The sequence below is a fragment of the Microplitis demolitor genome, chromosome 5, assembly GCF_026212275.2.
Source record: "Microplitis demolitor isolate Queensland-Clemson2020A chromosome 5, iyMicDemo2.1a, whole genome shotgun sequence".
In the NCBI taxonomy this organism is placed as follows: Eukaryota; Metazoa; Arthropoda; class Insecta; order Hymenoptera; family Braconidae; genus Microplitis; species Microplitis demolitor.
Genome location: NC_068549.1, coordinates 22128681 through 22145831, shown reverse-complemented (window position 1 = coordinate 22145831; position 17151 = coordinate 22128681). Strand labels below are relative to the sequence as shown.

At 29.1% G+C, this 17151-nt stretch overlaps 1 protein-coding gene and 1 long non-coding RNA gene across 2 annotated transcripts in view; one reads left to right on the top strand and one right to left on the bottom strand.

The window, feature by feature from the left end:
* Positions 1–2938: 2938 nt before the first annotated feature.
* On the top strand, positions 2939–11002 carry LOC103572610 (uncharacterized). Its single transcript, XR_001345392.2, has 3 exons — positions 2939–3325; positions 6855–6959; positions 10922–11002. It is a non-coding gene; the product is annotated as an uncharacterized LOC103572610 (long non-coding RNA).
* LOC103572609 (headcase protein) overlaps positions 9191–17151 on the bottom strand; it is a 98600-nt gene continuing 90639 nt past the window's right edge. Inside the window, exons 3-5 of the mRNA XM_008551264.3 lie at positions 11287–11475; positions 10916–11101; positions 9191–10229 (exon numbers count right to left, since the gene is read on the bottom strand). Of these exons, the coding sequence (XP_008549486.1) occupies positions 10056–10229; positions 10916–11101; positions 11287–11475 (549 nt within the window). The 3' untranslated portion in view covers positions 9191–10055. The remainder of the gene's footprint in view (positions 10230–10915; positions 11102–11286; positions 11476–17151) is intronic.

The following is a 17151-nucleotide window of genomic DNA, read 5'->3' as shown; positions in this document are numbered from 1 at the left end:
ATATCGTATTTATATGAATCAGATAGGTATCATATATAGTTTAAATATAGATTGTTATTGATCTACAACTCATATGAATCAGATATGATTTACAGATGATCAGATCATGCATTTATAGATCAGATAATTCATATATGAATCATTTAAAATACTTCTGCAGGAAGTAATAATAATTAAATTTTTTTTCAAATTCGCGTAATTAAATGCAAATCGTCCCGATGCTTAATTTTAAATTTTTAATCCAAACATTCACTAATTTAATCATTACAATTAATATTTAAATTTCCTACCGATGCCAATTCGTTAATAAAAAAATAGGGTACAAAATTATCATCTAATTTTTTAAATTCTTACCAAATCTAATGTTGCTTTTCGAAAAATTCATTTCCCTTATTAATTTCAATTTTAAATATATTATTAAAACACAGCCGAATTAAAATGCCCGGAAATTACATTCCTACTAAAATACAATTTTTTTCTTAATTTAGATTTTTTTTTTTCGAATTTCGTGTTCGATTTCGATTTTATTTTTCTCCAATCCTAATCCAATTTCTTAATAATTTCGATTCATCTAAAAAACTATAATCTACCCTTTAGTCCTTATATACTTTTTCAATTTCAAATAATTGCTTATTAAAAAATTTTCGAACCGTAATTAAAAATATTTGCATTGTCGCTTTATTGTTTTTTTTTTTTTTTTTTTTTTTTTATTCAATTCAAGATCAATCAATTTTTCATTATCAATTTTTTTCAATTGATACCCCGTGATTTCCGTCGTTCCACTAGAGTAATTTATGATTATTATTATTTTTTTAAATTAGTGATAATTTTTATTATAATTAATATACGATTATTATTTTTTGACTTATACCAATTAATTAATTAATTAAAAAATTAATGGGAAAAAGCCTCATTCACACAACATTCAATCAGTGATTCGTAATTACTACTGGAAAATTTATTGGATTTATCAGGGAATATTTTAATACGTCACACATATTTATTATTATTTAAATTTATATATCATATATATATAGATATATATATTAATTAATACATCGACTTAGATGAGACTTAACGAAACTGGTCTTCCGTTCACTGAATAATGAAAATTAAATAAATTACCTAATTATTTAAATGCAAGATAATTATTCGAATAGACATAATTATTTATATCAATAAACGATAACTTGACAACGTTATAAATAAATAAAAACAGCAAAAACAGTGTAAGACAAATTATAGATAACTATTGAGCTTAACTATATTATTATTATTATTATTATTATTATTATTATTATTATTATATTTTAAATGTTTGTTATTTATTAAATATGTCCGCTAGTAAATTTTTATTCAGTTTATTTTCTATTTTGTTTTTTAAGACGTTAGGAAAGGCAAGTTTTTGAGATGATATTGATTTAGTATTTTTCATTTTATATTTTTTTAATAATTATTATTCTGTATTAACGATTTATTTTTTCTTCATACTTGTTTCAATTAAATAATGCAGATGATAGAGGCTGCGATATACATTATAACAACACTATTTTATTCCTATGTACATTTGTACCTTTGCCAACTTTTCAAGACGTTTTTTTGTTATAACCGAGTTCTTTAGCATTTTTTTTTTTTAAATAATTCTATATTTTACATGCGCGATTTCGAAACTTGACATCCCAAAGTCTTCTTTGAGTTCTAAAGATGTTAATTCATGAATTTTTAACGAAAAATGTAGGTTAGTTCGTCAAAAAATAGGGTTTTAGTAGTTTGTTGGCATCACTCGCCTTCGGCTTCTGAAAACTTCGAAGCTCATTTCAAAAAATTCTTGTTAAATTTTACGACATATTATTTTAGAAGTAGAAATGCATTGAGATTTTTAATTTTAGTGGTCAAATTTGCCCTCAAAATTTTAAAATTTGGCCACGCGGGCCAGCATAATATTACACGCATGCGCAAAAGATTGGTCTGAAATGTATCCTGTGATTATAAAAAAAAAGATTTGATAAAAAATTGCCAAGTAGTTGAAGGAAAATGGGCTTAAATAGTTTGTTGGCATCACTCGCCTTCGGCTTCTGAAAACTCGACGTTTGTTTTCAAGACCTTTTTGTTCCCACAGCATTGTAAATGACTTTAGGCATAAACAATTACATTTTTAACGATTAATTATTAGAATTTGTTGGAAAAAACAAAAAATAGCTAAAGAACTCGTTATACTATTCCAACCGTAAAGTCAAAATAAACAGCTGGTATCAATAAATATAGTTATAGTTACATATATATATATATATTTATATTTCTATTTATATCTAAAAGCCGTCTTGTTAATTTAGTAATTAGGTAGTTACAAAAATGAAACGATAGAAATTCCAGTAGCGCGCTCATTTAATAAAATTTATTATTTCCATTATCATTTCCTAACCATCAATTAATTATCAATCACCAATCGTCAATAATTAATCAGTAACAACGGGATAAATTGTACATGTTTCGTCGACTAAAAAGCGACACAGATTAAATTTAACTCTGAATTAAAAGCGAGTGATTCATTAATAATTATTACTATTACTATTATTATTAATATAATAATTATTATTTTATCAAAGGGGTTAAATCTGTGAAACTTAATCAGGTTTTGAGCAGGAATTACTTCGAAAGTACCTTATTATTTTCCATGATTATTTTTACTTTTTCCATCAATCAACAAATAATCATTTAAAATTTATTCACCTTTCATTGTAATTAACGCTAATTAAAAATGCGCGATATTTTTTTTTTTTTTTTTTTTTTTATAATTTTATAATATTTTTATTTTTCATATATTATTATTTCTTATAATATATATATTATTTGTACATACGTCATATTTTTATTTGAAGGAATAATACCGGAACTATCATGCCAGCTTAGTATCTTTTTTTTTTTTTTTTTTTTTTTTTATAATTTTTTTTTTCATATTAAGTATTAAATCTTTTAATCAAATTTAAATATGGATTAATGATACAATTGTAATATTTAAGTTTAATATTTAAACACGTGATACGTTGGCGATGGGATAGGAGAGAATATAAAATAGATAAAGAGATAATTAACAAGTATCAACTACTAGCGTACCGTAAGAAGAGCGATGTGTCGTAAATATTTGAATAACCGCGGGCATCGAACCCATATATATACTGGGGACCATAAACCCAGAGACCAGAGACGCGAGACGAAGTGTTACTTAAACAAAGTGCCGATTGTATTATTGACCCGTCGAATTGGTACGTGGACTTTTGATATCGGATCAATCAGCGTCATTCATGTCTGGTGTCTGGAAATGCAGGTATCGTAAAGTCAATGGCAATATATATACTGGAACCTCGCATATTAAATAACGTGTTCATGTTCAATGACAAACGTTCATTATTATTGATATTCACTACTTGAAATGGGTTAAAAGCGTGATCCATAAAACATTATATATTTTAATATTTTATATTAATCATTACTATTATGCCTGACTTACACTCGCACCCTGAAATAAGAGCCTGAATGGTTTCATGACTTTTGTCTGCGTTTTGCAATCCGAAAATGGTTTACAGCCTGTTCGCGTTTTCTAACCTATTCACGTTTTGCAACCCGTTTGTGGTTTTCAGCGTTCTCTGTTGGGCGCCAGTTTTCGTTTCGAGACAATAAACTCGCGAAACGCGAACAAATTATTGAAAAAACGGTCAAATTCCGATTTTTGACTCCATTAAGTCTGAACTGACTCTCAATCTTGACCCCCACTACAAGTTACGCTGTCTCCCAACAGCGCATGCGCGTAACTTACTTTTTCAAAAAGAAAGGGCATTTAAAATGTCTGAATTTCCAAGAAATTTTCGGTCTTATCGACTAGTTGTCAGACTTAATGAAGTTCGACTGTGAATTTTTTCGTGTACACGCAAAATTTCGGCCGCGGTTTATTTAGAGTGTAAGGCGGGCATTACTATTGTTATTATCGATTATCGCTACTACTATTAAGATTATGATTATTTGTATTTCTAGTATTGATTATATTAATTGTATCACCACGTGTTGTACAATACTTGTTTTATATATTTTCTTTTTTTACCTTACTCAAGACTATACAGTTAGCAGGGATTATATATAAGATTTATTATTATTATTATTATTATTATTTTTGATGATTGAAAAATGCTTGAGCTGACTCGATAGTATTTAATTTTCTTGTGTGTAATATGATTAATTATTAATTTGAATTTTTTTAAGTTAAAGTAACTAATAATATTCATAGCTTAGACTTCTGTTTTTTGAATTTGGCGCCCTATGGTGGCAGGACTTTGTGCGCAGTAGACTGATTTTTCTACATAACCTTATAAAAGTTGAATTTTTTTTTGTACAATTTAGGATGAAAAATTTGATATAAAAATTCAGTTTGTAATAAATTTCACGTAGAAAAGTCGAGTGGATTTAAAAATGACAATATTGAGCATTCTGAAAAAAAATTTTGTCCGCCATTTGGTGGACGAACCGCCATTTTGTTGAACTCTGATCTGTTATGAATACAATCGAATAATTGAACCTTAAATCCATCCTCGGAAAGTTTTCATCTTTTTAATGTTTAAAAAATAATTTTAAATTCAAATTAATAATTTTTTATGTCAATACACCGGATTAACTACTGAGTCTGCAGTAGTTAAATTTTATGATTTATCAATCGTATCAATAATTAATGATCTATTTGCTATCGGCTACAATTGACGGAAAATAAATTTTTATAAATCCGTATATAGGTATACAAGTACAAGCACGACACATGTATAAAAATTACGCGCTAATGCCGGTACAGCCGATAAATATTTAGCGCAATCCGCGACCCACATCAAACTCTTATCAATATCGTTCCCTCTATAATTATTATTCATTAATCTATTAAATATTATTATTATTATTAATCATTGTTATTTTCACCTGAGATTCTACCGTAGATAAACTGTAATTGCTTCTCTATTTTACTTTTAAATAATTATTTATTTTTTTAATATTTATTTTTTATCAAACTTGGTAAATAAATCAACGACTTTGTGTTGCCAGACACCGGGTTAAAAACTTTTATTTTTTATCATTTTTCGAAATATTTACGCGGGTATTTATAATTATCTATAGTTTTATCTGGTAAGACTCAATGATTTTTAATTATTAATTATCAGTATTAAAAACCTAAATAATAATTTTTTGTTTTAATAATTGATTATTTTAAACTCTATTCATATATTTAACTACTCATAACCATTTTCATAAGATGCTACTTCCATCTTTGTTTATATTTTTTTTTTATTTTTTATTATTTAGATATTTGTTTATTTATTTTCTGTGAGTAGAAAGACGTGTAGAAATTTTTATTCGATTTATTATTTTTTAATAAAGAGATAACTTTGTTATAAACTTGACAAAGACAGAAGAGCATCTCACTAGCAATCAGGGGTACCGGCCGGCGAATATCGTACCCATAAATCTCTTTTTCTAAAAAACATTGATACATTTTTTTTTTTTTTTTTTTTTTTTAATTTTACTTTTTTTGCACACGTTAATTTGTTTGTTCGATGAGGAGTAAAAACACACGGAGATGTTTGTTTATCTATAGGCCGTATAATTAATGAAAATTTTCAAATATTTTTTTCAATATGGTTCAAAATGAAATTTTCCTGTGCTGTCAATTGAAAAAGTGAGTTGTCATTGAAAAAAAGTCCTAGCACGTGAAAAAAAAAATCATATATGATCATATATGAGAATTGTTCACATATGATCCATATATGCATCGTATCTGCTCATATTTAAGTCATATATGCTACATATATGGTAAATTGTTATATATCCTCCATATGCACGTCATATATTTAGATCTTTCAAATATATATGATCCATATATACTTCATATATGGCTAATTTTCATATATGAGTCGTATATGCGCATTAACAGATCATATATGACCCATATGTGTCATATATGCTCTTATATGGTAAATTATTATATGTTCGTCATATATTTTGATTTTTCGAATATATATGATCCATAGCTAATTTACATATATGAGTCATATATGACTATATGAAGAACATATATGCGCATTAAAAGATCATATATGACTCATATGTGTCATATACATATATGGCTAATCTTCACATATAATTCATATGCATCATATAGGTTCATATTTGGGAATATCCATATGTAGAACATATATGCCTAATATATATCATATATGATTCATACATGACCAATTTTCATAGACTTTCCATATGTGTGTCATACATGTTCATATATAAACCATATATGATTCATGTGTCATATATAACCATATATAAAGCATGTAGCTTTATATATGAGCATATATGGTTTATTTTTCACGGTAATAGACTCTTCTTCAAAATATTATGTGTTGAAAAAGAAATATATGTAAACGCACTATTAATTTAAAAAAAAAAATAAAATCACTAGTTAACCTCCGTGTGAATCAATATCTCCTTTAAATAATAATATATATATATTCATATTTTTTATATATTTTTATAATATTTATATATAAGTTTACATATATAATAGCAAAGGTACAAAATTGTATTTGTTTTATTAAATTTTAATAATTAATTAATTATTTCTGAGTAAATAAAATTATTAAGTATTTTGTATTTATAAAACTTACATATTTATTTCTATATATTAAACTGTTAGATTAAAATCGTTATATTTTATATATTACGTAGGAAGAAACGGCGCACTTATATTTTTTTTAGTCCTGTTAACTATCAATATCATTACTGTCATTAATATTATTATTAATATTAATTAATATTTTTTTTTTTTTTAGTTTTTATTCATTTTTTTTCCACGGCAAATAGTAGTGATATCGCGTCCGCAAGCTCACACACATGCACACAAATATCCGCTAGAAACGAGATAGCAGGTATCAATGGTAAACTTGCATTACTTTTTTTTTAAATATCCATTAATTAATTAATTATTAATTTTTTAATTAATTATGCTTATTAAACCACTGCGTAGTCATTTCAACAGACTTTTACCTCTCGCTTATTTTGTTTCTCCGCGATATTTTTAGAAAATTACATTAAGGCAAAAAAAAAAGTTAAAAAAATGATTAATGTAGTTTTCAAAAAATATAACGGTCATAACAAAATTAATACGTTAATGAAAGGTGCTCGTTTTATTTAAATTAATCAATTTTTTTTCTTTTAATTCAAAATTTTACTTAATATTTTTACGTGACGAGGATTTAAGCCTAAATTTTTCTACTAAAAAAATGATTTCGCATTTTTTTTTAATTAATCAATTTTTCAATTAATCAATTAATCGAATCCTTAAATCTAAAACGTCATTGAATATAAAAAATTTCTAAAACTGACATAGAAACGACAAAGTTCAAGAGCTTGGTCTATTAAAAACACGATATATATTTTTAAAATATATATTAATTAATTAATAATAATTAATAAAATTAAACTTGTATTAATAATTTCGTCTTTTTTAATTGCTCTACATTGACACCAACGGTTTTTCTAATTTTTAATAAAAATTATTTAATATAATTAATAATTAATTAATCAATTAATTAAAAATTGTAAATAAGTAGGGAGTTTTTATTACGCGTCACAACTCTCTGTGTTGATTAATAACATATTTTATCAATTAATATTCATTAATATTGATTAATTAATCAATTAATTTTTTTCAAATCGTTAATATTGTCGCGACAGCTGCGCCGCAAATGAGGCGTTTTTTTATTTTACTAATCACTGGGGGAGTATATATTTATTAATATGTATATTTATATATTTATAAACATAAAGGTGATTAATGTTACTAATCATTAATTTAATTAATTAAAAAAACGATGGGATATTTGGCACTGTGAGAAATATTAACGATTGACAGATTAACGAAATTTTATTTCGGTTTTTAATTAATCAACTAGTTTTTTTTTTTTTTTAATTATAAGCAATTATTTATGTAATTATTTTTGTTAATTATCGATACTATTCATATTTTATTTATTAATGCTATCTCAGCGTGGATCGATTATATTATTATGGTAGAGTGTTGAGGTACACGCGGTTAATTATACTACCGGGGATTAATAGAGTGTAAATTAATATAATTAATAATTTATTAATTGCATTATTTAATACGTGAAATTATTTACCTGGTAGAAAAATTACCGTAGAGTAGACTCGAGTTTATTAGTTTTTAAAATTTGAATATTTTGAATTTCGCGCCATTTCTTATGTTTAGGTTAGAATGTGAAAATTAAATATTCTAGGTTAGAAAATAATAATTAAAGGTAAAAATACTTGATTTCAGCTAAACTTGATGCCAAATTACGAATAATAATAAAAATCTTTTATTTATTTATTAGATTTCTATTCACTTTCAAAAAATTTAAATCTGAATTTTAATAAACTTTAAACTTAAAAGTTTTTTTAATGAATACTAAAATTCTCATTATTTATCAGACGAGTGAAGAAATCAACTTCGGGTTTGTTCGGTTTTTATCCCCACTCTAGAATTTCTAAGCGCATGCGCACATACTCGGAGTCAATTTTTTCGTAATAAATTGAAATTTTGAAGGCAAATAATTTCCAGAAAACTGTAGGCTTGATTTAAAATGTAAATCATAAGTTTTTTTATTTTGTAATGACGAATAAAATATTCAAATTTTTTTATTTAATCATTTGTTGCATTGATGAGTCAGCTACCTCATGGTAAATAATCTCGTGTAAATAAAATCTTCAAAACACGAAAATTGATATATTTAATTAGTACTTAAATATTCTTGGGGACGGGACGGCCGTTTAGGTACAGCAACGACCAGCATCGCCAAAAATAAAATAAAAACAAAATAAAATAAAACCAAAACAAAAATGAGATTTATTTTTTATTAAAAACCAAATATTTCCTTTCAACTTTTTACAACTTTACATTTTGTACCACCGAATGTGAATTTTTCACGCAAAATTTTTTCTAAATCTCTTAACTAAATTGTAAAAAGTTAAAAAAAAATCATCTCAGCTTTATTTTTCAATTTTCAAATCTACAAAACAAAATTCTACTAAAAATTCAAACAAAAAAACCATCAAATTTACAACTCAATTATTTAATTTTTTTTTTCAAAAAAAAAAAAAAAAAATATAATAAATGAAATTTTCTAAATAAATAAAAAAAATCGGCGATTTGTCAAAAATATACAAGAGCGTTTTCTCATATCCAAAAAAAAAATCTACGGCCGCCTAATATTATATTATAATAATAATAATTATTTAAACCACCCATTATTATTATTACTATTATTATTATTTAATAAATCATTATCATAATTCATCATATAAACTAATAAAATGTTCAAAAATGAAAAACAACGTTTATCGATTATCTAAGTAACAAACAATAGTATTTCTTTCCCCCTTATTAACAAAAGTTGGTTTATCATTATTATTTTTTTTTTTAATCATTATTATTATTATTACTTTGTCGTTACACGTAGAAATGCAAATGATGCCTTTTGTATTGCTTATTAACTATTTTTTTTTCTAATTACAATAATTAATTAATTTTTCAAATTTAATTTATAATTCGACTAATAAATGAGACGGTGTGTATTGCTATTAAAATTAATTACGCGGGTATTTTAAAATAAGAGCCAAAAAAAAAGATATATATGTATATATATAATATCAAATTAAATGAAACTATTGTTATTATTATAAATATTATTTATAATATTTTTGTAATTATCGATATTAATATTTGTAAATTCCTCAAAAATACCCGGCGGTAAATGTTCGGCGAATTTTATAAAATTAATCTCCTTGGCTACTAAATTATTTTCATTGTTTTTATTTTTATCATTAATAATATTATTATTATTATTCTTATTATTATAATTATTACTAGTCCTATTATTATTAGTTATAGTATTACTGTTACTATTATTACTTTTGTAATTATGTTTATTATTCATAATATTGGTGTTTTCGTCTAAGAAGTTACCTAGTGGTTATGGCCACTGACTGTAGAGTTGAAATTGTTCACGAGTAAAACAAGTCAAAAGAGGTTTTACGAAGTGAGCATCGACAACACGGCAATGTGGACATGCGAACACTCGACTGTAGTCCGAGTAGAAGTTCAATCGTTGATGTGGGTAAATTAATGGCTTTTGGCAGCTGTTACACTGTAATAAATAATAAATAGTTTTTATTAATTTATAAATTAGAAAAAAAATTTTTTTGCACACCAAATGCACACCTCGTACATTTGAATTGCAACAGTAATTATTTTTAGTAATCAATTAATTACTTAATAGTATAAATAATTGAAATATAAAATTTTTCATTTTTTTGCACACCACAGTATAGAAATGAATCATTAATTGAAATTAATTTGCACATTTTATAAACTGGGTAAATAATGAACTATTTTTTGTAATTAATTAATTAACAATTAATATAACAGAAGTACTCATTAGTTTTTTGCACACCAAATGCACACCCCGATCACTGAGTCATTGCTAAATAATTATCATTATATTTCAAATACATAATCGATATTAAACTTTTAATTAATCATAAAAGTATGGAAATTATCCATTAAATTTTTTTGCACACCAATAGCACACTTTATACACTGGGTTGTTAAAAACGATCTATTCTCATTAATTAATTAATTAACGAACAACTCAAGTAATAAAATTACTTATTAATTTTTTGCACACCAAAAATACACACCCCGCAAAAAATTTTACTACAGAAAGCAATTTATAAATAAAAATATTGTATTTAATTACATAAATTAAATTTGTTGACATAAATGTATAAGGTGTGCAATTAAAATTTTTTTGAATACATATAAAAAACTTACTTTAAGGCGTTCAGTACAACATGGCATGGCAGCAAAAATATCATAACTATACATGGTCCCAAGAACAAGACTTGATCCATCCCATTGTACAGTACAAGCACGGCAACGTACTGGCGCATTACCACAGCCCTCAAGACAAGTCATACAAACTGCTGATAAGTATTGTGTGCGTCCTTCTACCTTAACCTTTGGCAGAAAATAAATATCATGAAAAATACTATCATTGAAATTTTTTTTTTTCAGTAGAATAAATTTAATTCCGCAAAAAATTTAAATTCATAATATGTATTTATGACTTTTTTGGACATTATCAATAAAGATTTTCTTAAAGCTCACATTTATATATATATTCATTATCAAATATAATATACCTCAGCACATGACGGTGAGTGTTGCCGTGGCGATAAAAAAAAGGTACCATCGACAAGAGGATACCTATCGAAGACTAGCATTGCCCCACGGCAAAGGACGCAGGACACACGCGACCACTGCAGGGCAGCAAGTGTCGACAATATGAAACATCGTGTATCATCATTACCATGATTCCCTTCGTCTTCCATCTGAAAATAAGAAAATATAGTTAAGTCCTTGTTGATAATTTTAGTAGAGCTTAGAAAAAGTACTGTGCGCGCTCCCTACCGGCATTTAGTACCCAGCCATTTAGTGAAAAAAAGTCTACATAAAATGGCAGCAGCAGAGACAATAATTCAAATATTTAGTAGGAATATAAAGCTTAGAATAACAACTGGTAGGGTTGTCGACAGAGGTTTTGTCCTCCTCGATCGTTAAATATCTGAAACGCTCGCCCAAGCGAACAATAAAACGCCAAGGCATCTACTTAACTAGCACTGGTATTACTATCATACCAGTTTATATATATATATATATATATGTACATATAAACTCTTGAATGCGAAAACGGCCTATCTACTTTCTCAACAATTTCGTACACTAAAGCATCAGCAGCAGCAGTGACACGAGATACAGCGGGTACATGGGGTTTGAATCCGAAACTGTGGATGGAAGACAAAAAATATCTGGTTGTCTCTATTGCTCTCCACTTACTTTACACTCGCTCTCTTACATTTATGTACCGTGAATACAGACATTTACAGCTGCCGTAAATTAAATACGGGATCACAGTCTACAGGATTCTGCTACAGAGGGTAAGAGAAAAGAGCAAGGAAATGAGAGTGGAGATGGTTTAATGGTGTATGGTGCTCTGGATAGGATCGTATAAGCCCGGGTTGTACGCAGAGTGGGCGCGACATGGGGAAATATATCCTCGTGACGAAAAAGTTTGGACTGAGCGGACAAGTATTCCAGGCACTAGACACTGGAACAAGGCACTAGCTGGACTAGTTCCTTGGATGCCTGAATGCTTGGCTGGTTCACGGGCTGATTTACTCGTCATGTTGCAGGGACCTTCTGACACTCCCTCCAAGACCGTTAACGATGCGATAAAGTCACGATACTGCTGATACCGAAAGCTGTACTTTTAGACGATCCTGCTAATTGCGATTTTGGCTCAAAAGATTTGTACACTTGGATATAGAACAGATAAATTTGTCATTAAAACCTGATAATGTTTGGGAGAAAACAATATTTCGGTATTAAGGCGAACGCTGATTTTATTTTATTGACTAATGCTTTTACTAGTCGTAGATATGGACCATATTTGACCAGATGTGCAATGACCGTAACTGGGTCAAAAAGTTTGATCTGATTTCAGTCTGACTAGACTGTATTTGAATGAGAAATTATATTTTGGGATAACATTCAAATAATTTTGTAACATTGACATATTAATGAGAAATATTTCATTATTTATCGGCCTCGTGAGCGTTGTAAGAAATATTTAAAACATTTCTTTTACTATTTTTTTAGAGGGCTGTAAAATAAGTTGATACAAGTACATATATAAAATAAAGTGGCACTCGAACATCAAAGTTAAAAAAAAAAATAAATAAATTTTATGGCCTGTTGTGTTTTTTTTTCGATACTCAGCACTTAATTTATTTATTTATGAGGCAGTAAATAATTGTTTGCAAATATACTGGGGGAAAAAAAAAAATTGAACAAAGAGAAAAACGGTTGATAAATATATTTTGAGGAATACAATGTTCATTTAGTTGTTATCGTTTAAATAAATTCATCAACACGTGGATAATTTAAATACCATTAACAATAAAACTCAATCCTCCCCAGCTTAATCACACGATCATCTTAAAAGATCGGGCAAACAGCGTGTTAACTCAACCGTAGAATAAAATAAAGAAAAAAAAGTGGCACCAGCATACACGAACAAAGGAGATAAAGAAGAAACCAAGAACCCAAAAACAATTCATATAAAAACCATTAGAGAAATTCCACTAAGTGTATTTAAGATTTATAGACATTGAAAAGCGTAGAGATAAAAATGTGGCTGTTGTACTAGTATTCTCTTAGTGACAAAGTAAAAGCTCGTCGGAAAACTTTTCTCCCTCTATTATATATATTTCTCTCTGCAATCTTCTCTTTCCTCTTCACCCCCTCCCCCACTCTCACTCTTATTCTTACCCCCAACCCCTACCCCCACTCGGCAGGTTTTTTGTTCCTTTTCTTATATTTTGAAGAGCCTTCAATGGCACGCCAGTGACCCACTGCTATTCCCTCAGGATCGCAATCCCAGACAAAGACTTTCCCCACTGTGATCCGGTTAGGGTGTTTCTTCGCGCGTACTAAAATAATCGATGCCTTCTTCTTACTTTTTTTATTTTTCCTTCTATTCCATTCTTTTCTTTATATAGTTATAGCACTAAAAGCTAAAGGTTACCATTAAACTACTATCTTTATGTTTTATTTCCTCTCACAGAAGCTGGGGTAAAATGAGTACTAAATTTTATTTTTTTTCATGCAGTAAAAACTTTTTCCTCAAAATTAAAAACTGCCTAAGCCAAAAGTCTATTTTTCACAATTAAAACAAGAGCATTTCACATAAATAGGGGAATACCCAACGTAAAAATATTCAGTTTGCCGCGCGAGCCTTCGGCTGATGATGCCAACATACGACCAATGCGGTCGTTTCTATGAAATTCGTGCTCGGATGACTTTTGTCCACGAAAATTAAGCCCACAGAAGACTTAAACTCAACAGCAAAACAATATAAGTGGATAAAATATTGAATTTCCCTTGACAAAGACGATTTCTGATGAAAATAAAACAAAAGCTATAAATAACTTCATCACGGCCATTAAATCTAGAACAATGAATGACTTTTGATATTAAGATCGTAAATTTATACTAGGGGATCAATTTGCGACTCTCCTCTACGCTCATTCTTTAATAAGCACTACAGTGTTGTACAACGGTGTTCTATTGTCATGAGCAATACATAAAACCCGACAACATAAATGTGATATATATATTATGTACAATGTTCGTAATGCGCAATATAATTTTTATGGAAGCAAATAATGATCACGATTTAATGCCATCTCAAATTTGTCAAATATAAAAATATATTTTTGTTAGTTAATTCTTTTACGACTCGTACACTAATAGTATTTTTATTAACGTGATTCGATCCTTCGTTTTTTTTACTGATATGATATAAAAATATTTATCATTCCTGGCAACCTTGGCTTTGATCTTGAGATTTCGAGCCCAGTTGTTTTCATTTCTTTGGGATTTGTTAAATATCCAGTTACTTTAAGAAGCTTATGAGAAATATAATATAAGAAATATTTCGAATATTAAGCTTTAGATGGCCGACTATTGATAATAATTTAAATAGTTGGGGTATATTAAATACGTTAAATACTTTATTGCAAATGCGCAAAGTCATCTAATCCCCGATAGATTGTTAGCGCTCCCTTAGCGCGTAGTTGTATTCAAGGCCAGGCCACAAACTCGGCTATGCTATTTCATTCCATTCCGTCCCGGGCGCCTCATCTCGTCTTGTAGTCCTCAGCCATATCTCTACTACTATTACCGCCACTGCTATTACTATACCTGCAGAACTACCCTACTGTACATCCCAGAGTACAGATATTAATTATGCAATGTGGAAGGGTTGGTTGCACAACCGAGTACTCGAATTACTATGTGGTGAATCTTGAAAATCGCAACACCGTAGAATCCCTTAATTATCTATCTCACAGAATTGCTTTACATTATCATCATTAATTGTTATTATTTATTATTTCGTAGAACAAATTTTATGTAAAATGGTGCGTTCACGAAAAAAAATATTCTGTAAATTACATTGCATGCGAATAGTATAAAAAATTTATTTTATCGATTATCGAGTGATTGGGCGATTGAACAATGACAATAGGCTATTATCAAAGGCTGGTTATTTTTTTTTTTAAAATAAAGCCAACATGTACAAAAGCTGTGATGCGGATAAGAGGAGGAAAGGGGGAGGGTAAAAAGAGAGCAAAGTAAATAGTGGTTCGTAGGTACCGTTACCGGAATTACGGATCGGGTATTTTCGCTTATTCTATAGTATATACAATGTACAATATATATATGGATATATTAAACCAAAGGGGAGATACCAACAAATCGATAGTACTGTATAGTGCACCAGTTGTCAAAATCCGAGCCCTCGGCCATTTGCAGCAGATAACGCAAGCTCTTGTTGCGTTAACTTGTTCTGTCCCCTGCACTGTACTCTAGATTATAAGTGGAATTAGGGACGAAATTCGACAAGCAAATGTGCGAAAGGGCGCCAGAACATGGTTTTCATTTTTTATGCCACTATATAGGCACAGGGTGTTGTGTGCGTACTCTACACGTGCGTGAATTTTTTAATTTCGCGAATGCTCATTGGAATGCTGTATGATTATATTAATTGGTTTGTTTAATCGATACCTCATGTTGTGTGCTTAATATAATTATTCATGCGTGATTTTCGGAATATGCGGGGGATTACTCGTTATAATTCTAAAAGATTTCAGCTGCGCAAATAACATACGATTTAATTTTATCGTTAACGAGATTTGCTAATGTTTGATTTTAATTTATTTATTAGTAGGCTTTGTTCAGATTCTATTATTTTATTCATTTTCAGGAGCGACCTTCAGAAAATTTTTCTTAATAAAAACATTGTTATTAAAATAGAGGATAAGTTATGGTCTATAATAATGACACTATAAAAAAAATATGTTGAATCTGCATAATTATAATATTATAATTCGCCATAAAAGTTAGCAGTACTTTATCTCTTGACACCGTTAATTAAAAATTGAATTAACTGAGGCATTTACATTAACGACGAATACTTAACTTTCTTATATAGATAACGTTAAAAGCATGAAGCCGTGTGTCTGTCACGACAGAGCATCAGGAACCAAACAGAAGACGGGTGAGAATGAAACCAGGTAGTCAAGATGAATGTATTAGCAAATGGAAATTAATAAATTAAAACCAGCGTGAAATCTCCAGTTGTATAAAATGTCCATCTTACTTAACTGGAGCTTAAGCAAAGGCTGGGAGTCTCATACAATATTCCTGGTTTATCGTCCAAAGTTAACTTTAGCTCTAGTCACAAGACTTTAAAACTCTAACATATTCATCGTTTGACAGAGAAAAAAACGGCACGTGGCTTTAACCTAAACGTCAGCAAGTAGACAAAGGAAGACACGGGATTCCCGAGTAAATCTTTGGTGCGTAGCGCCAGTAGAGTGCGCACCGACATAAATCGCACTGGCTCACTTTAATACATACATTTTACCCTTCATCCGTGGTATGAGGGTCTTCCCGAGCTTGCTACCCCATAGCAGAGGGTACTCAGCCCGCACAGACCCTCCTCAAAGGGATCCCCATGTCCCCAGTAAGTTCAGAAAACCCTAACCTCCCAATAACGCAGATATAGCTCTAAGCTGCCTTTAAGGACTAAAGGAGGACTATAACTGCGGCTCGCGTTCCGCGGTAAGTTTGGACCTTTTGCACTCGGTCTCTTCAGCCAGGCGCCAGATATAGCTCTACCCTAACCTCTTCGACGACGCGTGGTTGATTTACAAGCCAGTCATGCCAACACTATATACGCCCAAATACGCCTCTAGCCTTGGGCTTTGCCAAGGGCTCATACCAACAGCTTCCTCTTGGCTTCTACTTCTTCTTCTTCTTCTTCTTCTTCTTCTTCTTCTTCTTCCGTATTACGTTTATACATATATTTTAGTCAAGAGGGTAGCTACACTACTCACCAAGAGTTTGAGTCTGTCGTCGACGTGATTTCCGGACCCGCCTCA